General features: G+C 38.7%; 1 protein-coding gene and 1 long non-coding RNA gene across 7 annotated transcripts in view; one reads left to right on the forward strand and one right to left on the reverse strand.

Annotated features, from left to right (window-relative positions):
• The window catches only part of NOX4 (NADPH oxidase 4), a 106,241-nt gene that overhangs the window by 78,245 nt on the left and 3,599 nt on the right, over window positions 1-24,397 (reverse strand). For 3 of the 5 annotated variants that reach the window (XM_014877515.2, XM_014877511.2, XM_088159350.1), the window contains exons 3-11: window positions 17,254-17,364; window positions 16,270-16,354; window positions 15,516-15,613; window positions 13,620-13,647; window positions 11,326-11,398; window positions 6,808-6,888; window positions 2,752-2,980; window positions 564-728; window positions 371-433 (exon numbers count right to left, since the gene is read on the reverse strand). In XM_014877515.2, coding sequence (XP_014733001.2) covers window positions 371-433; window positions 564-728; window positions 2,752-2,980; window positions 6,808-6,888; window positions 11,326-11,398; window positions 13,620-13,647; window positions 15,516-15,613; window positions 16,270-16,354; window positions 17,254-17,364 — 933 coding nt within the window. The remainder of the gene's footprint in view (window positions 1-370; window positions 434-563; window positions 729-2,751; window positions 2,981-6,807; window positions 6,889-11,325; window positions 11,399-13,619; window positions 13,648-15,515; window positions 15,614-16,269; window positions 16,355-17,253; window positions 17,365-24,397) is intronic. The other 2 variants (XM_014877512.2, XM_088159351.1) reach the window with 1 other exon arrangement.
• Window positions 8,726-18,070, forward strand: LOC148224730 (uncharacterized). Of its 2 annotated transcripts, none has more exons than XR_015801316.1 (4): window positions 8,726-8,837; window positions 9,032-9,099; window positions 10,336-10,515; window positions 17,221-18,070. It is a non-coding gene; the product is annotated as an uncharacterized LOC148224730 (long non-coding RNA). The 2 variants fall into 2 exon arrangements; XR_015801317.1 differs by lacking the exon at window positions 17,221-18,070 and adding an exon at window positions 12,588-13,291.

Here is a 24,397-nt window from a genome sequence, read left to right on the forward strand (position 1 = left end):
TAAAGGTGGCAAAAGTCCATTACAATTTGTGTCTCTTCTGTATTAAGGTCTAGAAATATGACTGAAACTTCTTTTATAAAATATTTTTCAAAATCACATGGATTTTAGGGATTTATTTATTTATTATTGGTTTTCACTTAGGGAAGACTTTAAAAAAAGTTCCCATTTTCTTTTTCTCAACAGTGCAGAAAATTAAATATGTATTGAATACTGTCACACATAATAATCATGCCATTTCATATTCATTAGTACCCTCATAAATGAAACATGAGCTCTGCTGGAGAGAACTGTCACCTTGTGAGAAACAAAGACCATTTGCTTACCAAATATAAATAAAAGAGAAAGTACAGAAAAGAACATAATTTCTTACCATTGTAAGAGTGAATGGATGACTTTCCAGGGCAGACACTCTTGGACAGTGGAGAATAACATACTGAAATAAAATGGTAGAAAGGATACGTTCAAATCATTCAGTGATGGGCTAGTACTTATAAAGTGATAGTCATCCCTACAGACAACGTTACATGAAAGCAAAGTGATTTTTCAGGGGCACATTAACTCACCTGACCAGGCCTTGCTTCAAAGTCATCTTTCACCATCCTGACTTCAAGGACGTTGGAGGGGTGGCTTATCACTGAGGTTATTGTGACGGGTTTGTTGCTGCGGATGTAGCGGTACAGCCGCTCCACACAGTACAGGCACAGCGGTCCAGAAATCCACAACCAGGTCTAAGGGACAACAAAAACATGTCACCTCAGAGACTTTGAACTCTCTGCTTTCCGTTTTCACAACTACATGAGTGCTTTCAGGATCTCACTTCACATCTAACATCCACACCTCTCCCTACGTGCAGAAACCCGAGAATGTTCCGAAGCCTTCATCAGTCTAACCAGCAGCATCACCCACCAGCACAAGCAATTTCAATCATAAAACTCATCAGGAAAAAGATGCTAATGACCTCATCTGCTACCATGTTATTCTGGTTTTATGCAGTTAGATTGCAGCTGGTTTCAGCAATGAAATAAACAGTACCTACACAGAGCAGAGCACTACACAATTGGTTAACATTTATGGGAAAGCGCTGTCTGACTTGGAGTATTATTTAACTATTACCTTCTTATAGTCATCTCAGGTTCAAGTAAAAACCTAAGAAAGCTGCATTTTTATGCTATAGAAATTATGCTGATATTAAACTAGTGTAACATCATAGACAACAGAGAGAAATGAGCATTTTTGAATCACAATCCATTTGCTCCCATGGAAGATGTGTGTATGCTAGACAGAAAATGCCGTGGAAATGCCCATTTCTCTGCACTGATTATATGGGAAGTCCTGGGTGACTACTCCAGATGGAGACATTTACAGCTGTTCAGCTAAACCCTATCCTAAGAGTCAATTACCAATAGCTTATGGCAGACTTATGTACTAATTCCACATCTGCTCCATCATTCAAGCTGTGGCACTGAAGTGCCCTCAACCCTCATCCATCTTCCATCCCTTCCCAATTTTTGACATTACACATTAAAATCTCTTGCAACTAGCAGACCATTTACTTTCAACAAAAAAGCCTTACAAGTTTCAGTAGCTCACAGCTTTTTTTTTTTTTAACTTGGTATCACAATATTTCCAAATCCAAAAAAGTCCTAAGTAGTGTTTCAAAGCTGTCAGGAGAACACTAAGTGGCCGTTTCTTTCCATGACTTCTTTCCCATTAATGACTCTAAAGCAGGCAAGCAGGCATCTTAAGCCCCTAAGAAGACTCCTTGCTGTCCTGCAGGTCATATGGAGCCAGATATATACTGATGCTTATAATTCGGAAGTATTACCATAACAAAATACCAATCCAAAGAGCTCTGTTGTTAATTCAATGTAGAATTAACTGTTTCTCATTAGGATTGAATGCTCCACACAAAAATGGGAACATGCTCCATAGAAAAATGGGTTCCCAGCGCAGCTAGAAAGGGGGACACATGTTCAACAGAAAACAACAATGATAATAATAAAGAGAAACTCGTGTGGGGTCTGTTATGGGACCATCTTGAATGGTGGGCCTTGGACTCATGAGCTCCATATTTGCAAGCTTCCTCAGGCTACTTGCCAATACAGCCCAGCTCAACTTTTCTCAAAAGAAAAGAGAAAATTTTGGATGAAGAAAAAGCTGCTGCAACAAAACATAAAGAAACAAAAGGAAAATGGAAAACAGAAAAAGAAAAGGCTTTTCTGTCCCCTCTGTCATCATACTCATTTACCCATGCCACATACAAAACAAGCCTGTCTGCAAACAACAGGCTATAAAAGCCAAACCACAACCAACTGCAACCCAGAAATTAGTATTAGGACTTGCATCCGCATGGTAAAAAAGAGAACAAATGGAGCTTGATTATTTCAATTAACTACTGCCACACAATGCTTACAAAAGGACCTTACGAAATGTTATATAAATGTTTGCTCTGAAATGCTATGCTGTAAAATCACATTTTTAGCAGGATCAATACATCTCTTCAAAAAAAGAACATTGCAGCCAATCTCATGACATTTTTTCACCCTCCCTGTTCTATGCATCACATTGTAATGCACTTCAGGGTTAAATACAGATTGTTTTTTCCCCACCAAACCTTTGAATGCCTCAAAAGGTTTTAATAATATTTTCCATTATTAAAACATCTGGTCTGGAAAAGCAATAATTAGTGGTTATGGCTGACTGAAAGGCTTGGCATGGCTTTTAATACCTGAAATGTCGGATCATACAGACCTCTGGGAAGTGAGACTGGAACTTGGGCTCCTCGGAACAAACTCTCACAAAGCTATTTTGTACAAAGGGTTCTGGTACTGCTAGGTCCTCTGGGAAAGGCTCAGCAGTATAGTCAGGAAACAGCTCCTCAAAAGCCTTTGGCACAGTCACATTCTGTCGGAGAGTTTTGTTAGGATTAAAGCAACCAGGAGGGTGTTCCTCTAAGTTGGTCTGGTACTTGAGCACTCCTCTGCAGGAAAATAAAAATAGTAAAGACACTGAAGTAACAGTAAATAACAAACAACTTATCTTCATTCAGAGAGGACTTCAGAAAGCCGTCACAAGTCTCATCTTCTGTTAGAAATTTTATTCCATTTGCCTTCAGGACTTTCAGTGAGATTGAAAGTTTGCAACAATAGAGCCTACTGTCACTAGAGGCAAGGTTTAACTTTTCCAGCTCACTTGGCACTTCCCTACTGAACAGCCTCAAGCTTAATACTGCTTGAAAGGGAGAAAATATTGTGGGGGCCTTGAAAAAAAATTTAAAAATCACATTTCCAATTCAATCACACTCAGGCTGTTTTCACTCATCCTCCCTACAGTCAGCAAGCCCTGTTTTTAAAGCAATCTTGTAGCAGAAGTGGCTTAAGTTGCCAAATCATAAACTGCAGGAATGCTCCCACTACTTGGTGTTTATCTGGTTTGCACACAAATAGAAGGAAAAAAGAAAGTCCTGCGTGGTAGCCAAGGAACCTTCCTTGCAAATTATTTTATGAGGTCAATCCTTATTTTATTTTTCCTCAAGCTAAGTTCAATTTACAGTAAAATGACGTGAGAACTTTGAAGCTGCAGTTAGAAACTCTGAAGAAAGAATTGGAAACCTAAGACACTCTGGGATATCTCAGCACACAAATGAATCAATGAAAACAGGGAAGAACAGATAATAGTAGTAATAAAATTCTTCAGAAGTACTACTTGTTTCCAAATAGAGATTTGATGACAGTAAAACCACAAGGAAGAATAAAAAAATTTAAAAAAAAAGAAGGCTGAATGCCACCTATAGAGGATGGTGCTGGGTGGGAAATGAGGCATACTGAGACAATGCCCTCTGAGTGCTAAGTCTTGTTAGGAAGGCTCAGCTCAAGTATGCAATCAAATATAAGGTCAGGTGCTCCCCCCTCCTCTCCTTAACATACACACAGCAGCAGCAGCAACAGAGTTTAATTCAGAAGAAAGAACTAGGACATCTGCAATATTCCCAACCTAAATGGACTCTGACAGGCTGCTGGCAATCATCTCTACCAAAATGCAGTCCTGACAGCTAGTAACAAGCTTCCTACATGGTCCAGTGAATCATGTCAGCGTGGAAGTTAAGCCTGCTCACTCTCAAATTCCACATCTGACCCTGGGAGATCCGTTCTTGCACCTACACCCATGCTTCTGCCTGTGTTTATTGTTCAATCATGCCTATCACTTGCATCTGGCATCGCTGCTGGTCACCACATATTGGCAAAGTGACAGATACCCCCGGCATTATGCTAGTTCCCTGCTCCATTAATACTATGGCGCCTCATGGATTTAGCTGGAAGTCAAAGCCCGTGCAATATTTTTCTGGTGAACCTTGCATGCATGCCTGCCAGCAACTCCCACAGCTTCTCTCTACTCAGCACATCCCGAAAGAGGATTGCCTTGAGAGTAGCTGCAAACATGAGCAGCCCCTCCAGTGATCTCTAGTTTATTTAACCTATTACAAACATGCTAGCTGAGAGGCAAACAGGGATTGCAAAGCTGCCTGCTAACAGCAGCTCATTAACTCCCATTTCTGAAGCTGTCAAGGAAAAGTAAGTCTTACACACCCAAGACCAGTGCCCAGAAAGGTTGAGTTCTGCACTGAACAAACAAACCACTAACATATGACAGATGAATCACATCACTTCATATATTGCTGAGAAGTGGTTGGCTGCCTGAAGGATACTGTAAAAACATACCTACAACAGTTTGAAACAAAACAAGAATCCAGCAATACTGTGGAAATACTTTACTCTTAAGACAGGTGAAACCTCAGTCAACCTGCCTGCACAGTTCAGCCACAGGAAATGCTTTGCTGTGTACAGTAACTGGCTATGTTCTGCAAATCTCAAAGACATCCCACACAGGAGTAATTTGGGCACCTAAGCATGGATATCTAAGCTTCCTTTATTCTCAAAAGAGATCACAGAATTGTTTAGGTTGGAAAAGACCTCCAAAATCACAAAGCCCAACCATTAACCCAGCACTACCATGTTCACCACGGAACCATGTCCCTAAGCACCACATTTACACATCTCTTAAATACCCCCAGGGATGGTGACTTTAATGCTTCCCTAGGCAGCCTGTTCCAGTGCCTGACAACCCTTTTGGTAAAGAAATTCTTCCTAATGTCAAATCTAAATCATCCCTCATGCAACATCAACCCCACATCCTATTGAACTTATTAATATCATAATGGAGCCAGGAATCAGTCCAGTTCACCTGAATGTAGATCTCTGAAGCAGCAAATTACATGAAGCATCCCTTAGGCTCCATTGGCTCTATTTATCAGAACTCATTAGACCATAATGGGAAAGACACTGAGAAAACATGTAGAGACCTACATTTAGGCATCTTAAAGTTGAACTGACTCCCACTCTCCATGACTCATTCCTCTCCCACTTCTGACACTCAGTTCTTTCAGATTTGCACTGAATACCTTTGTAATTCAATACTAAGGAGGCTGCATACCAGAATATGCCTGTTCAATGCCTGCTGTATTACTGCAGCCTTGGTTTGCAAACTTGGTAAATGGAACATGGTTAGGAAAACAATGGGCAAAGGATAATACTGTGAAGGAGATTAATTAAACTGGACATGAAAAATACCCCTAAGGCAGTCACTGGAACAGATTGCCTAGGGAGGTCAGAGGATCTCAGTCACCAGATGTTTTAAAGAATTTGACAAACACCTGTCAAGAATAATTTAGAAAAACTTCATCCTGGCCTAGGATGGGGAGAACAGGTTGGATCCATCTTCCTCAGCTATAAACAAGCACTGTGCCATTTAAAAAAAACCAAAAAACAAAAACCAAAGAAACCCAAACAAATCCCCAAAACAATAACCCAAAAATAACCCCTCAACAATCTCACTGAGAACTGGAATTGTGTGCAGAAGTTTCAATTGTTTTGAATTCATTATTTCTCAAACAGCATATTTTATTCAACAACATATTCCTTGACCTTGCTAGGCCTAATTCCCTTTCCAAGTTTACTTTAAGCAGCAGGGCTCAGTGTCACACATTCAAGCACCCTGCGTTTCAGTGGATATTTCATGACACGGAGAAATAAACCTCATTCAAATGCACCTTCCCTTCTCTACACTCTGCATCTACATCCACAGAGGAAACTTCAGAGTTCTTAGTGGAACAGATTTTCACAGAATCATTGAATAGTTTGGGTTGGAAGGAACCTTTAAAGGTCACCTAGTGCAACCCCCAAACAATGCAGACATACGTCGTAACTTCTGGAAGATGCTTTACCTTGCAACAGAGCTCAGCTTCTTTGAGCCTGATACAAATCTCACCATCAGCTTCATGGCACATAAACATTGGTCTGATGTTTGTGAAAAGAAAAACTAGCAAATTTTGTAAGCAAAGAGAAAGAGGTAATTAGGGAGACGCCATTCCTTCCCTCTCCTTTGGAGTCAAAAAAGAAGGCAGAAAGGAAAATGCAAGGGATGAACAACTTTGCTTCATATTCTTGTCTCAGCAAACGGGTAAGAGGGTGCAGAAAAAGAAACTATGTTTTCTTGATTTCTCACCAGAGACTCAGCAATGGAAATGGAAAAGGAATAATCTTGAAAGTGAAGAACTTTGTGCTAGTTGGCTCTAGCACACACAAATCTCCAAGTTACAGCCCGATCTTTATTTAAACACACACCAGAGGACAACGTCTTGTCCCAGAGTGGCCCACTGTTCTCAAGCAAGCTCAAGAAAGGCAGCAATCAAGGAAACTGCTCTTTCTGATTGTGCTTCAGTAAAAGTAAAAATATTTTCCATTTACTTACCCAGAAACATGCAGCATCAGCAGCATATAGAAGACAAAGAAAAGGTTGTGTGTATACCAGAAGATGTCATAGTTTGAAACCCTGAAAAGAATAGACCATGGTTCAATGCTGTTTCAACTCAGATGGAATCACTGCTAATTAAAAGCAGACCTGTGCACACAGGACGTCATTATACACTGCACAGTCATGTAAAATAGTCAAAGCCCAGAATGTTTTCCCACAGGCACACTCTACTTGCACACAATTAAGTGTTGAAAAGAACAAGTGACTGGCACAGAAGTAACAAGCTGAGAAAGAAAGGTAAGGGTGTAGAAGTACAGAGCCAGATGGAGAACTTTTCTGAAACTGGGAGACTTGACTGCTTTCACAGCTCCTAGCTAGTCTCCATAAGATCCTTATAGCTGGAAGAGTTCTTACACCTCCAAATTCAAACTTCTTACAGGGAGTGTCACCTTGCATTCTCCCTGCCCCAATACAGTTTAAAGTGTCACTAAAGCTGCAGTACAAAAGTAGGTAGCATGGACAGCAGCAGAAGGCCCAGTGGGAACCTAAAAAACTTGTGAGGGTATGGAGTGGAAGGAGATACTGGAAGAACAGGACCTAGAGCAAGGAGATAACAAGAGCACAGGTAGGAGAATTTTCAGGGCAGGAAGCCACATATATTACTGCTCCAGCACTGATGCTCTTGGGAGGAACAAGAACATTATCACTGTGAGATCAGGAGAAGTGAAGCAAAAAGAGCACTTCCTTTTACCAGTAATTTGTTAGACAATATTTAAAAAAAACTCAGACCAAAGAAAATACCCATCTGGAACTGTTTTCTGTTAAGCTTGTTTGGTTTTTTGAGGTTTTTTTTGAGTAAAATAGTTACCAACGAACAACAATGAAACGGCTAAGAAAATACACTACTTCACAGCATACAAACACACATCTCACACTACACAACATGGTAGGAGAGTCCCCTCTAAAACCAAAAAACCTACCCCAATTCATAAATCAAAACAATGATTAAATAAAAAGTATCTTTAGATCTGAGAATATGGTTTAAGAAGTTATTCCTCTGGGACAGCTAGCTTCTTTTTTTCCCAGAACTTTTTCCCCTCCTACGGTCTTTTACAACCAGCTAACTGTTCTTCCTTCAATCCAACTGAAACATATATTGCATTTGTTTCTGTCAATACAGGACTTATTTGTTTTCTTTCTCAAGAGAGGAAAAATAGCTTTGATAATCCAAGGGCTACCAAAATAAAATCCAAGCCAGCAAAGTAACAAGGAAGGAAGCAAAGGAGGAAAAATGGAAGCAAAGGAAGGAATACAGCAACAGCAAGGGGCTCTGAAATGCCCCCTCCACCCTGCCATTCTTTCCCCAGTCAGCACTATGTTAACACCTTTTCCTCCTTGAAGCTGCTCAAGCCTTTCCTAACTCCCCACACCCTGAGAGGCATTTCCATGCAGTCACTCTCAGCATCCATGAGGAGTTGTGGGAGTAATCATCAGTAACAGGAAAATAAGAACAATGGTGTGCAGAGTGGAAGCACAATTTGGAAGGCACAAAGAGTAAAATTTACCCTCTGTCTCAAAACTGGTGATAGAATCCTAGAAGGGGACCTAAAGATGGTCTAGATAAAAACCCCATACCATGAGAAGGGACAAGGACAGGTCTTGGAGCTCTGGTTTAATTTGGTTTCATGCCATAATGCTAAAAGCTGCACACTGAATATTTTATTGGCTCTTGAGCACCTTTTTCAGAATGCACCAATTTTTCAAAATTTCAGTGATGAAAAGTCAATCCCTGGACTGCTTCTGACATGTTGCTTTCAACAGCTAATTATTGCTACTGATTAAAATTACCGTACACTTCTTTCCTGAGTACGTCTAAATGTCAGCTTCCAGCTCATTGAGCATTTTATTCTTCGTTCAGCACTCCTACAGATACCTCTACTATAAAATCCTAGCTCCTCACATGTATCAAGTTGCTGTAAATGTGAGCAGGCCCTCTGAACTTCACCTCCTTAAATTATATCATAGAGGTATGTAAATCCTTGAACCTCTTACCATGAAGTGTATTTTCCAACACTGCAACAATTACGTATTTCTTATTTATATCCTTAAACTGTGTATCCTACAGATACATAGAGTATTCTAACATAGTCAGTAATCTTCCTATTGATACACACAAATTTTTATAGCTCGTCAGAACATTTATTTTTTTTTACTTTCTTAGGGCTTAAAATAGGCATTATTCACAGCATGGATGCATTTCCTATGAATGCAGAGTCCTGAAAATTTGAGGTAAGTTGATTATTTAATTTTGGTTAACCTACTTTGGCATTTTGCAGATGAAGACCTGCAAGAGTTAATTTACTGAGAAATGTAAGGGAAATTTATCATGCTTTAAAGGGGCACACTAAGCAGCACAGTTTTAGAAAAATATTTTTAATCCTGTTACAGTTTTGAAAAGGAGGATATATGTGGTAGTTTAGAAGATGAAATTGAAGACAAGAATATTTGGTTACAAAAATAGATGGCACTGCAGCACCTTATTTTCTAATGTTCTTTTAAATACATACCTTCCAAATCTTAAGCATCATTAATTTTAAAGTTGGCAGAAATGTCAACATTTATTGACAGGATTTATTGTGTTTTCTGATAACTTCATAACCCTACTGAAAACAACTACAGAGCAAAAGATGTTGGTCTATTTCTCAGGTATGACGTGGCAAAAATTTAGAAAATTTTTCAACTAATAATCACTTTCCCCTTTTAAAACACTAGCAGCTAATTCAGTCCTTCTAATACTTATTTGCACAGTTTACTGAAAAGGCAGGAAAATAGAGGCATACTCATGCATAGAACAATTTCAGGAAGAACATACAAAGGAAGAAATCACTAAGCAGGTCAGTGTGCAAGAGCAGATTAGGGCTGAAATCCAAGACTATAACAGCCTCTGAAATATTTTTTTAAAAGTTCAGCTTCTGATAGACAGTGAACATTTACAACTGACTTTCCTAAAACTGTACTCTGTGCTCAGCCATCATAGGGCATGTGAGAATCCACTGGGAAAGAGATAGAAAAGGGATCGAGAGATGCATGCAGCAACTTGTTTCCCTAGGAGGAAACACTATAATAAAGAAAAGCTTCAGCTCTATGCCTGAGGGAGAAGCCAGGATAAAATTTCCAAGTTAGAATTATTGCTAGGGTAACAGGAGATGCAGATTAACTCTTTTGGGGCCTCAATTCTGCCGGCGAGATGGCAGAAAGCTGGGAAAGTATTTGCACTTACAGTAGCTGTGGAAGGAACTAAAAAAGCATGTAACTTCAAAAGATGTTGCATGAACCCCAAAATTATTTCCAAGAATGTTTACAACTACATATATTTTTCTAAGTTTCCCAATCACTAATAAATAATGTTTTTCTAATTTATTTTGGCCTTGAAGAAGACAGGGCTTTGTTCTGGCTCAATGTTGAAGAGTTAAGTAATAATTTTATTTTTCCATCCTCCCAAAACTACCTTTCTTTTGCAAGCAGAGCCATCTGTGTGGACCATGTAATGTGCAGCCATGTGAAATCTGGCACAGCAGCCTAATCCTGTACTTCTGCAGCCTGCAGTGCCTCATAAAAGTCTCAGCCCTGGAAGAAGCCTGGTCTACTGAAAATGCACAAGTATTTGCTGAACTCCTTTCTCAAATCACAGGATCATATTGCCAGGTAACACAGCTACTTGGAAAAGACAGAATAGTTCAAAAAAGTTCATAGCCATGTATCTAACTCACATCAGTGGAGCACCATTAATGTTTGAAGATAAATAATTAATATATCCTTCCATGTTTGCTGAATTGATGTGATGCACTTGTATAGACAAGCTGTGAATTCAACCTCTGTAAAAACAAAGGGGTCATTTTCACATGTTCAATTGCAGAATCCAAGCCTTGAAAAGACTACAACATTGGGCTAGACCCCCCAAGCTACCACTCATACAGAGATACTGTTCATTAACATTCTACTTCAGTAGCCTAATTTTGTGTCAGTTTGTTTCATTGCTGATAGCTGGGGGGTTGGGTTTTTTTGTTTGTTTTCATTTTTTGGGGTTTTTTTTTGTTGTCGTTTGTTTGGTTTTTTGTTACTTTTTTGTTACAATTTATTGTTACAATTAATTTGTGAAAATAGTTAAGATAGCAATAGCATCTTATTTTTCTTCCACCGGACTTAATTTATGCATTGGACAGAACTTCCAATATGCTGAGTTTACTGCCTCCCCTACAACCAGGAATAAAAGAACTATTTAAATTTTTAAAGGTCCACATTTTTAACTCAGCACACTCATTAAATAGTATTTTTTCAGAAGGCAATTCAATCAGATCTTGTAATTGTTTTCATACAAAACTCACTGTGCTAATTTTACTGCAAGCTAGGGAAAAAAAAGGACAAGAAAACTGGTATTTCTAAGACTCTAGTTCAGTAGGAGAACATGATTACAGAAATGGCATTTTTCAGCATAATGATCAGATTACATCTTACCTGATGGCATAGGTGGAAGCTGTACACATTAGGAATAATACTAATACCATAATTACTCCAGTCAGACCTGGAACTAAAAGGGAAATAACTTACATTTGAATTGTGAAGAGGTATACTCGTCTACTATGACCTTTTAAGAAAGTGGAATTAGACATACAAATTGTGATTCAATCAAACTCTTGAATGTACTTCTCTCTTGAGGACAACTCTTGTATAAAACCATTTAGGAAAGAAGAGTTCTTGTGTAATTTCCCATCTTCCCAATGAAAATTACCCTTTTCCTTGCATTTCACCATGCATCACAATTTCCTATTTGTCTTTGCTCCTGTCATCTTTTGCTCGTGACATCTGTGTCTAAGCAGGTAACTAAGAACAAACACTGTTTACTTGCAAGACTGACAGCACAAGTTTCTGTCACTTTTTTATTCCAAACACTACACTCTGTTGATCATGACAATTAAAAACCTGTTCAGGGACAGAATTTCAAGCAAATCAATTTCTATGCAAGCTGTCACTACAATTTTTTGCCAGCCCATTTTCATTCTGGAATGAGGAAGAGCCTGAAATTACTCTCCATGGCATTGTATCACATTTGAAATTGTTGCCCATAGAGCAAGGTCTGTGAGAGGGATCTGCAGCCAGCACTTGGGAAGGAAAGGTTAAAAATATTAACAATTTGACTCATCTGCTCAAATGAAGAATTGTATCAGAACTAGTTTATCCTCAGATCTTTTTTAAGTTGAAGGAGAGATAATCTCAAATATTATCTTTTTATAAACTTCTCAATATCCACTCATTGAAAAGCCTGATACCCAAAATCTGACTCACCACAACTCTCTCAGTTTTTACAGCCCTACAATCACTGGAAGCTTTGTCATGGACTGCATAAAAAAATTTGATTTCCGTCCTTCATGGAAAGATTGCAATTAAAAGAAGTTACAATTAAAAGAAATATGCATTCTGTCCACTGCCTCCTTTTAAATTTTTTTCTCAATCTGATTTGATGTGCAGCGTGCAATGAATCTCAGCTCTGAACAAATACCTCCAATGCAATTGCAGCACAGCACTTGATCCAGCTTCCTACACTGTCTCTAAAGCCAGAGGTCACCTTTTATGTCCAGTTTTTCAATTATCTTCTCCATCAAACTGAAATTCTTCACAGTCTTGCCCCAATTTATCAGTTCAATGTTAGTGTTTCCTCTCCACCCTGTCCCTGACTCTCCTCCACTAAGTATAATCTTGAATACTTGTTCCTCCCACAGCCTGCCTCACAACCTCAACAAGAAGGTTCTTCCCTGGACTAATCTGAAAAGCCATCATCACCCCATAAATCCTCCTGATTCCTTATTCCTTCTGTTTGCTGTTCTGAACTGTCTAGGAAGAAACCAGGGGATTTTTGCTTATTTGCAGAGCTCCCAGAGCAGGAAAATCTTGGTCCCTGCCTGGGCACTCCTTCAGCACAAATAATACCTGTTAATTACCAGTCGTTAGGACAGGGAGTGAATGGAGTAATTTTAAATTTAGGATAACTCCGACCTCAGTTCCTGTCAGTTCACTTTCTCTCTTCCTCTATTGTCAACTCTAAACTTTCCTAAGGGTTTTTGGGAAACACTGGTGCACCAGCTGCAAATTCCAGCACACCTATTGGGATTGACAAACCTAGAACCATTGCTGTGTTCACAGATTTGATTTGACTGCGTCCTAAATGCTACCAAACCAGGATTTTTGTGTTTGATCCAAATGAAGAAGAAAGTGGAATGGCACCAGGAACTTTATCTGCTTATGAAGCACTATAGCTCAGACTGGTGCCTGCCCCTCCATACTCAAACACTGCTCCCTTCTAAATTCCTGCTCCAAAAAAAGTCTTCATCTATTTATTCTGTATGAATGCTGAAGCCTGATACCCATGTAACAGTTTAGATTACTCAAAACCCAATCAGCTCTTAAATAAACCAGCCAAAGCAAAAAGATTGGTTTGCCATTACGTTTCTTTTTCTAGAAATTGAATCATTTAGGAATTTTTTATATTAGGGAGAATCTCTGTTTGAAACTAATGGACTTCTGCTGACTCATGTGTACAACAACAAATTTGAAGATGCTGCTTATCCTACTACTGGGCTTATGTAAGTCCTGCTTTCTGACTACTGGAAAAGCAAACCCAGGTTATATTAACACAAATAATACAACTCCAGATAGCTGAGATACAACAAATGCAGCATGCCAATACAGGACCAAAAGAAGTTTTGTCTGCAAAGTGATGATGATAAGCATTCATTCAGTTTTGCAAGACTTACCAGTTGCAAAAAGTAGTTTCCTCGGGTCCTGAAAAATAGGCAAGCAAAAACAATTAAAATAAACATATGGTATTTTATATCTATAATATGAATAATTTTATAATATAAGTAGACCATGAAGATCACACATTTTAATACATATGCAGTCCTTAAATCTGGAAGCAGGAATGGATTTGGTATTTGGTAACAGTTTATATTGACTGCAATTCAACGAAAACTAAACCTTTAGCCTTTGCATTCCCCCGGCAAAAATAATTCTGATCTATAATCTGGATTCAGATAATTTTACAGATAATTGTTTTTTGAAAGCTTAACTTTACTCAGTTACCTCATCCCTTTGGGAGGACAGAGTGAAGCAGAAGAGGGAGAGGTTTTGAATTTAAATGTAAGACAAGAGGCAAGGGTTTTACTGGCAGCTACATCACCAAGACATTTGCAGTGGACCCTAGTGAAGCAAGACTGAACACAAAGGATCTGACAGATGTTCCTGTGTCCTTCACCACATGTGAAAGAAAGAGGGGATATTTCAACATCAGGGAAACTGCCTCACTTCCCCTGATCCTATACTTCAGGAGATTTTGTCTTCATTGCTTAGAAAACATTTTTTATTTAAACTTGCAGTAAAATGTAGCTAGGGGAAGCGAGAAGTTTTCATACAAGACAGGAAAAATGGAGTGACCCTTTCTGACCTTGTTTGCATCCAGATATGTGTACCCAGGTAGAGAAGATGAGAGCAGGACCCAGACTGTCCACCACAGTTTAAAAAGGAATATAAGTGGGATTCAAGTACAAAGGTGCAAGAGCTACTAAAGTACCTAAAATTCAGGAGTTTTGATCGTAGAGTTCCTAAAAAACTTGCTATTGTCTCCATTCTCTATTGCAAAATTCCTAAGGCTACTTAGCAGAGGCTTAGAACCCTGGCACATTCTTGCCAGAGGCAAGCTCCTGCTGATGTTCCTGATGAAGCAAAGTCAATCAGACCACTCCTAACACAAGCAGACACACAGTTCAACCCAGAAGCTCAGCACAACACTTGGTGTTGGCATGTCTGTCTGCCACTGAATAGCTCGGTGATTAGATCATTCACCCAGGGAGTGGAAGACCTTGGTTGCTGGTCCTTGTGAGCCTGGACTGAGACAAGCTCTCTTTTTCCAGGAAACGATGCAGCTGGGATAGGGTCACTCTAAATATTTCCTAATGAAATGGGTAGAAAAGAAATACAGACCAGAGGCTAGAATGAACACAAACAAGAGAGAACTTGACTGCAGCCCAAGAAGAAAGGGTGCTGGACTCTGGTCTTGCTTCTAAAATCTGCAAATATCTCTCCAGTGCCAAATACACAAGTAAGCACCTGGCCAAGGGACTAGGAATCTGATATTTCTGCAAGAGATCTGCACCACAGTCAGACAAGGCACACAAATCAAGTATTTCTCAAGTAGAAATCAGTTCATGAAGATAATTAATTCCATGCTTAGCATATATACTCATATATGCATTCACTGCAGCTGAAAAATGTAAAAGCAGTTTAAAATCTCACTGTATTATAAATAGTGGAAATACAGAACAAATTTGCCCAAAAAGCAGCAGAAATGTGTTAACCAGGCCCACCCAAGGAACAGAGAGAAGCAGAAGAGAAGCAAGAGAACAAGGTGCAAGGTGAAAAGTTTAGATGATTGTATTCTCCACCTAATAATCAAACAGGACTGAACCTTGCTGGCTTTAATACATGCTTTGTCCAGAGAAAGAAATAAAATCCACAGGAATCCACATTATGGTGAGTTTTCAGTGCGTGAAACAGGAGCACTGTATAGATCACACAATAGCATTGAATATGTAAATATTCATATATTTAAATTATATGCTTAAAACTAAAATATGAAAGGAAAGTTGGCTCACCTCACCACGATAGTTTGCTGCATTTAGGGTCACAAACTCTTCATTGTAGTTCTCAGAGAAGTTAAGAGCATTCACCAGATGAGCAGCAACATGTAAGACTAAAAAACCCAAAAAACAGTAAAGCTGAGGATCTGTAAACAAGAGCTGGGTGTTCCCTGTGGTCACCCAGATGCCAAGATATAATCACATCACCTGCATGAGACATACCAGGGACTAAGGAATTCTTAATTATCTTTCAAGAGTAAATCAGCTTATAAATATTAATGGCAGAAAGCTGTATGCATTTTAGGAATTTTAACACTATAGCATAGCAATGATTTCTTTACTGCAATGCTTCAACTGAGAGACAACATTCAAAGGTGTCCAGCCAAGAATATTTCTTCTTCCCCAAACTGGGTAGCTGTCTCCACTGCTCCCTCCTCTGCAGGTAAGCCCGTAGTACCCCGCTTTTTCACTCAAATTCCTTAGGCACAATGAGGGATCACTTGTAATGGCAGATTTTGACCTGATCTCACATACCTGTCTTCTAAGAAACCGGCATTTTAAGGAAAGGCTTGACATTAGAATGTATGCCCATATGTTTAAAGCAAAAAATGAACCAAAACCCACACACATTCGAGAAAGCATTCACAATTTAAGACGAGCAAGCACAGAGCAAGACTACCCCCAAATGTACTGCAGCAGAAAAAACACCACTAAATACTGCATCAACTGCTTCTGAAACATGCTGCTGCTCAGCACAGTAAGATCTCACCTGAAAAGATGCATATTGTAACACCACACGTCACATGGAAGGTTTTACTTTTATCTAGCAGCCTTCTGGTTTTCTTGCTGGCAACCTAGTAAGAAAAGGATTCAAGTAATCTCTTCCAAAACAAAGCAGAGAAAAAAATACTAATAGCAGCAGTGGTGATATAACAGCAACTTCAGTTTCTACTAGGTTTAACACCTTTGCAAGCATAGCACCTAAATTTAAAAGCTACTGGATTATGCCAGGGACACAATTTTGAAGACTTTATGAAGAAATTACACAGATGTCAAGAGTAGGTAATGTACCTCCTGGCCTTAATATTTAGGAATTCCAGCATTAATTGTGAAGGCATCACTGACTCTTTTATAAGCAAGATCAAAAGGAATGGTATATTTGCACACATATCTGCATCTATAGGCATCCAATCTTATAGGTATTGTCATATGATTAACAGAACTCACAGGTTCCATTTGCAAGCATCTAGCAAACAAATGTTCCTCAAAAGCATTATTTATATTTCTGTAAAAGCAACTGGCGAATCACAAAGAAGCTAATCCATTGTTTCTCCCATGATAACACATGTATCAGGTTGGTTATTTTTATAGGAAGTTCTATCACCTCCAGCAGGATGCTTGTAGTCATGCAGAGAAAAAGTTGGGTTTACTCTGTTGAATTGTACCAGGAAGCACTTGAGAGGACACTTATGTCTCTAGTTTAAGAGTTTGGATAGACAGAGGAGAATTCATCTGGTTACAGCTCCACAGCAACTCCCCATCCTTCAAAAATGCACTTTAGAAACCATCCTCTCAACAGGCCAAGCCAAACCAGGCAATGCCTGTCTTCAAAGGAGTCATGAACCTAGGCTGAGTGTCTGACGCTCGCACCATGCAGGCACATAGTGTGGAACAAACAGGGTTGTCACACATCTTTTTCTATTATTTTTATCCTGAGCAGAGAGCAGTGCTGCATTCCAAGGACAGTGCCTACCTTCTGGGATCCCCGCAGGAAGGCCAAGAGAACGCGGCACATCGGCAGCAGGACGAGGCAGCAGTTGAGATTGAGGACAGATGCAGAAGCTCTGCTCACACACAATCCTAGCTGAACAAACATTGCAAGAGTTAGATTATGGGAAGAAAAGAATGGAACGTGTCAGTACTGTCTCTCTTTTTTTGCTGTGAAACCAAATGGCTCCCATGCTCTCAGTATATCAGAATAGTGGGGTCTCATGATGTTTTATTGTACTGCAGAAACCACAGTACACACAGCATGCTGTCCTGTCCTCACAGGGAAGGAAACAGCTTTCATCTTTGCATCAAGAAGTTATTAAAAACTAATTCTGTCAACAATAAATGGCAACTTTCTACGAGAAGAGCCAATATCCTCACCAGTGCCCAAAGTCACATGGAACAAAACATCTGAGACAACAGTAAGTGCCCACTGACAAATCACCTGAAAGCTTCAACAGGCATAACTAAATAAAAAATACTATGGTGACAATAGACAGCCACTCGAGTGTAACAATTTTCTGTTAAGCCACAAAAAGATGTAAAAAAAAATATTGATTCAGTCAAACTGAAATGGTCATAGTGTTTCAAGGACTGTTATAGAATTGTCACATAATTCCTTTATCCATTCACATTATGCAATGCCATATTTAGATCTAAAGAAAGTAGGTTTTCTTCAGTTTAACTGCTCAATAGCTGGGAACTGTAATGAAATCTAATTTCACTAATGCTTTCACTGATATATTTGGAACTTACATAATTAGAACAAAAACACTTGTCAAATAAATGAACAAAGCACACATTCATGTCATAAACCTGTATTTTTAATCTTATATTATCTCATTCATTTATGATTTTTAAAAGTTAGCAAAATGCCATTGTTCTCCTAGTTATTAGGTTGAATTACCATTTTATTAGCTTATATAAAAGATGTTTTTAGACTGTCAACAGATTTCTGGAAGGATATTTCTTACGCTCTTCTCAAAACCCTATGTATTTTAACTCCTGAAATAAATTAGTAAAAAAGTACTATAATATTAAAGATAACTCAAATACTGCAGGAGCATGTGAATGAGTTGAACAGGTACAAATTATCTAATAAAAATTACTTAAGATTACCTTTTCAAAATGAAGCTATGTAAAAAATGAGCACGTTTTACTTTCTCAGACAAAAAACGTAATCTGTGAAACATCTATTATATTCTTATCTTTGTTTTCAAGAAGAAACAAAATTTACAGACGTACGTTTGTGTCACGGAAACAAATGAATATATAAGCTAGTAAAAACAAACAGAATAACTGCACTTCAGAATATCTTGCAAGAGCAAAAGCACAGTATGAAAAGGTTTGTAAATACCAGTACCACAAAACATTACAACTGCCTGCTCTCATAGTTAGCAGCATCCATGTACCTCACCTGCTCTGCAGCACACCTGGGCACAGCACCAGGAGGCAAACAGAAGGTAAAGATGTTCAATCTACCTGAAGAACCAGGCTCTGCACCTAAATCCTTTTTCTCTTCCAGCTATTTTACTTAGTTAGACTTGAGTGCTGGAGACTTCCTCAGCAGACCCCACCAGCTTCCACAGCACAGAGCAGTCACAAGGGCACCCTCACTCAAAAGCTGCCCCGGAGAAGTAGGAGCAATTACCCCACAAAATGTGCTCTACCTTGTTCTCTACCATGTAAATGTGGCATCTCCAGCAAAAAAACCCCAGGAACAGATCATCTCCAACCTACTGAATGATAGAAAATAAGACTAAAATGAGCCATGTCACTTAGTTCTTTCCCACTCTCCAGATGTCCTCCACTATTTCTTCCAATGTACTGTTAGTCCTCTTTTTCCTTACATAAAACCTCCCTTGCTTTCATAAAACTCTCTGATCACTTGCACAAAGAGAAATTTTTCTTGCTACTCCTTCCTCATAAGCCATGTTCTTCAGATGTTAGGCCATTCTCTCCTCCCTGCTCTGGACACTCCCAGCTGGAAATGACCCTTGAACAGACCGGACTTAATGAAAAGAAAAGCATCTCTATAATGCACTGTTTGCATCCACAACACTGTCTCTCTTTTCATTAAATCCTCTAAAAAGAAGCTAAAAACGAGCTATACACCTCATTGAAGCAATAACTTCAGAAACATGGTCATTAAATATATAAGAATTTTTATTGAGGCTTACTGATGTGCTACAGTATTGCAGTGATTAAATGGGCATGACTTGAAAAACTCAAGTATTATAGAAATAATGTTATGAAAACTCCAGAAGTGAACTGAATCATTTTTGTAGCTTTTGACTAACACCCAAAATCTGAAAAAGCTGCAATATCATTAACGAGCAGCTTGAAAATTTTAATAACTTCTGTTGTATGATTTATATGATACATCATTAGTTTCTCAAGAATTTATGCTGTCTTTGAGTTTAAACATCAACTGGGCATGACATCAATTATCCAAGGCTTCCTTTACCAAGCACAACAATTTTTCTTACAAAGCTTCAACAAAACAATAGTTTGGCCTAGAAGAGAGTCAATTCTATGCTGTATAGTGTTAAATAAATGAAATAACTCGTCACAGTTCAAGAAGCATTTGGACAACACTCTCAGGCACATGGTGTGATCCTTGGGATGTCCTGCTCAGACTGATGGGTCCCTTCCAACACAGCATATTCTGTGATTCTAAGTAAGATGCCAAAGAATTTAACAAGTCTGAATTACCAATAATGTGTGGAAAAGGCTATCCTACTAACCTTCCTTTGTTCTTCTCCACTATTTAACAAATAGCAGATATTCATTCATAATGCAATGACTATGGAAAAATGCCCTTACATTCATTATAATTCAATGCTATCAACACTTGTACAAAGAAGAAAACAAAACAAAAAAAAAAAATAAAAAAGAAAAAGAAAAGAGAGTCCAACAAACAACTGCACTTCCAAGGAAGTATGATTCAAATATTAAAATATTGTTACCAATGGTTCATGTAAGGTTTTATTCTGAAGAAATAAAGTGCAGCAATATTTCCTGCAACAAGCCCATGACTGATTTGCAAACAATGGTAAATGCATTTAGAAATTCTTAAAATCAAAATTCAGGCAAGAAGAAAAAGTATTTAAGTTTACTCTCAATATATATTCAAAAGCTAAAAATATTACCATGAAAGTAATTCTTTCCAAATGGTTTCCAAGAGATTTCTTTCTTAACTTCCTTTGCATTGCCTGGGAGGCATAGTAACAAATTAACACAGTACATTGCTGGATTTTTAAACAATAGCAGAATAAAAGATGATTTTTGCTCCAAGGCAACTCACTGGATCTAGAAGGGAATATATATTCTTATTAAGCAGTTAAGAAATTAGAGAAATATAATCCTATTTTCTTCCTGAAGTTTTTACTGTCTTAAAAAAAAATTAAACCCTTCTATTGCATGTTACTAGCATGTGAAATTTCTGCAGGATCAAAAAGAAAAAAAACAACAAAACACACACACACAAAATCTCTGCTGGACATGGCTTTATCCAGCTTTGCTGATATTAAATCCAAGCATTCAACCACCTCCTTCCACAATCTGACTACTTGGTACAACATCCACTGGTATCTGATTTCATGGAGGGGCAAAGAAGCATAGAAAAACTAAAGGATTACTCAAATTTACAGACTAAATCTGTGGCAAAAATAGTAGGGAACTGGACCACCTACAAACTCAAATCCTAAAAACTAGGTTAGATTTTTCCTCCAGACAAGCAAAAAGGAATCGCCATCTTCCCCAAAGCAGCATGAAAGAGCTCCAAAATGTTAAGCTTTTCAGTTATCCCTGTCTGATGTCCCACAGAAATCCAGATGGACTCCTGGCTGTGCTCATACAACATACAAAGTAGGACAGAGAAGTGAAGAGTCAGTTCTTGCTGTACCTTGCTGTAGCAAAGAATGAAAATGAGCTTTCTCTGTTAGGAAAAGGAGCTCTCTCTGACAGGGAAATTATTTTAGTATTAGATTGAGGGCTGAAGTACCTTACAGTGTACCCCAGAATTTCCCAAAGTTCATCAGTTATAAATGCAGAGATGAATGTTACCTGCAACTGCTGTGCACAGAAATCTGATATTTGATACACAGATGCAAAATGAAGATTTCAACAAATACCGTCCTATATCACCTTTCAAGCCAATCTTGTATCAACAAAATGTTAGAATAATGCAAACCCTTCGGCACCTGAGATGATGTGATTCTGTTTCTCAAGACTTCACTACCTACAAGCAACAATCCTAAACAGGTCATGGTGAAATAGAGATACCACACTTGATGCTGTTGTTTTCTTAAAAATTGTTCAATCTTCTTTGGTTCAGGGCACGTTGAAAGGTTCTGGCAAGACTCACAAGACACGTGCTGCCATGTGCTGTGTAGACACAGGTCACTGACCACCTCCCCACATCAGTACTGGACCAGCTAAAGTTAATTATTTTCCTAGGTGGAACAAACTGCTCTACACAACATGCCTCCTTTTGACTCAGCTTCCTTTTCTTCATCGAGTACTCCTTCTCTTGAGTAACAGAGCACTGATAATCTAAGATGAAGGCCAGAACCGAACTGTATGCACAGCAATTATTCCCCCTAGGCCTGTCAAATCTGGCTGGAGAGCTAGCACCAAAACCACGAAGCAGCTGAGAAGGAAAATGTGAGGGTAGGGGAAACAGAAGTTGGACTTGATTTTGCTCTTGAAGAAAGAAGGTTTCAAAGAAGGACTCTGTAAATCCCAATCTCATGTACCGCAACCCTTTAAAATTATTTTAAGTGGTGAAACATTTTTTATATGTATGGGGTATCTTCCCTACACTGCTGAGAATCAGTATTCTCCCTGCTCACTTGTAACTCATCACACAGGCATTCCTTGAAGGTTTTCCATCTCTTCTTATCTACAGGTTTAGGTCATGTTCCCATTTTATATGCAGTGCCTTTGTGTAGGATGTACTCCTCCTTCTGCTTAAATCAGTCATTCAAACTGAAGAAAGCAATTTACTTAATCTTGAGTGCAGTAATAGCTTCCAACTTCTCTGATAATCTCCAAGCAAAGGATCAAGATACACAGCTCCCTCCAATGCTAAGATGTGCAGTGTAAGCAGGTTGCAGTGTGGTTGCGTAACGATCAATGAAAGTGGAATTTGGTCTCAATTAGTAAAATCTCTGTCGGAATGACAAACTAGCAAAGAGAGACATGAAAGTACTGGAACATCTGGAACATATCCCAAGCAGTGAATAAAGGTGACAAATTCTATGCACAATACTGCACAGTAAGAAGGCAGCAATAAAAAATGTGAGGCAGCACTTTTTCTTTGCAGCCCCACTTTCAGTTATTCAGTCTTTTCCAAAGAGATCCTGCTGATAATGCATTTTCTTCACTTTGGTCTGAAACCCAGAAGCTTATCTCTTGCATTAACATTTATTAGCATTACAGTTATTCGAGCAGGGACAAGAGAGGGAATGGGGAGAGACCCTTCATGCCATGACAAAATGAGCTCAGAGCTCTTTCTGCTCACAGGGAGTTCAAGCAACAAGAAAAAAGCATTCCATTCAATGCTGTTAAAGAAAGACTTGAGTTCTATAAGGACAGTACCAAATTTATGACAGATTTTTTTTGACCAGGCACAATCAAGCTTGCTGGACAAAAATACAGCCAAGCTAGACTGAAGAGAGAAATCCCAAAGTCTGTGAAGACATAAATCTGGACGATTTTACTGACTGAGTGGACCAAAATCTCCAACAACGAAGATTTTGGAGTCAATTTAAGACTCTCCCTTTCTGTAACTCATGCTCACTACACATTATAGTACCTATCATGAATACAAAGATGATAATATTCCTTTCCTCTTTGCCAAACTCTTTTATTAGAAATTCATGTCTGTTGGAGATTTCTTCACAGGCTTCTCTTCCTTAAGCAATGTAAGATCACAAGTTAACATCTATTAAGTCATTAAAAAAGAGAGATTTTTTTATCTGCATTGTGTTTTTGCACCACTGTCAATGAATGCATTCATACAGTAAGAATGATCTGCAGTGTTACAAGCAATTCAGTATCCAAAGGGATGGTTCATCAAAGGAAAAGTACTGGAAAGGGATTTACATCCACGAGGTTCTGGTGAACCTTCACTGGCAAGCATTATGTAACCACAGAATTATTCCGGTTGGAAGGGACCTCAGGATGTCTCTGCTCAAACCCCCTGCTCTAAGCATGTTCAACACCAAACTCAGATTAAGTTTGCTCAGGGCTTTTTGCCCAATTAGGTTTGAAAACTCCCAGGGACAGAGAATGCACAGCGAAGAGCTCATGGTGTCATCAACAGAAGTCAAACTGAGGGAAGCAGGGATATTTGACACAAAATAACACTAAGTTTCCTGATACATAAAAGGTTGATGAACCTCCTCCTACCAAATTACTGCCTTCTAGTTATTTGTTCTCTTCGCACTTTCAGGAGACTACCACGCTCTTAGTGCCTTTTTACAGGTGTAGAATTAAGGATCAGGAAGACTGTCATTGAAAGACTGAGTGAAAGTTAGGTACCTAAACAATTTTTAAATCCTGTCCTAAAGTATCATGTTCAACATCACAGAGAATGCAATTGGAAAATAATAAATCTGAGCCTCGTTCTTCTCTAGACAGCTGAAAGGAAGTAAATCACTTGTGACCACTGAACAAAAGACCCAACCCCATTCTTTCTCCCTCTTCACATAAGAAAGGAGATGGCACAGCTGAATACATTCAGAATACTCAGTCCAACACATTGTTTCATACCATACTCTGATTTCCTACAGCAACTCTTGTTCTCAATTCTGTTACTTGGTAAAGAACAAAATTACCTATGCTAAATGCTTCCATGCTGCAAGTGCAAAAGTTCTTAAGGCGATTACAGCCTGTTGTAGCATACTAAGAAAGAAAAAAAAAAGCCAACTCCTTAGGAGACTTCACTGAAAAAAACAGAAACTTCTTTTAACTCAAAAAGCGCCACTCGTTTTTGGCAACTTTGTCAACTCTCTGGAAAAAGGAATCAATTGTCATGGAAGTATCCATTAAAGAGTTCAATCTGTTAAGACAAAAAATATCAACTGTTGAATTATAAATGAAGAATTTAATCTAAATCT

This window comes from Sturnus vulgaris, chromosome 2 (assembly GCF_052056855.1).
Source record: "Sturnus vulgaris isolate bStuVul1 chromosome 2, bStuVul1.hap1, whole genome shotgun sequence".
Lineage (NCBI taxonomy): Eukaryota > Metazoa > Chordata > Aves > Passeriformes > Sturnidae > Sturnus > Sturnus vulgaris.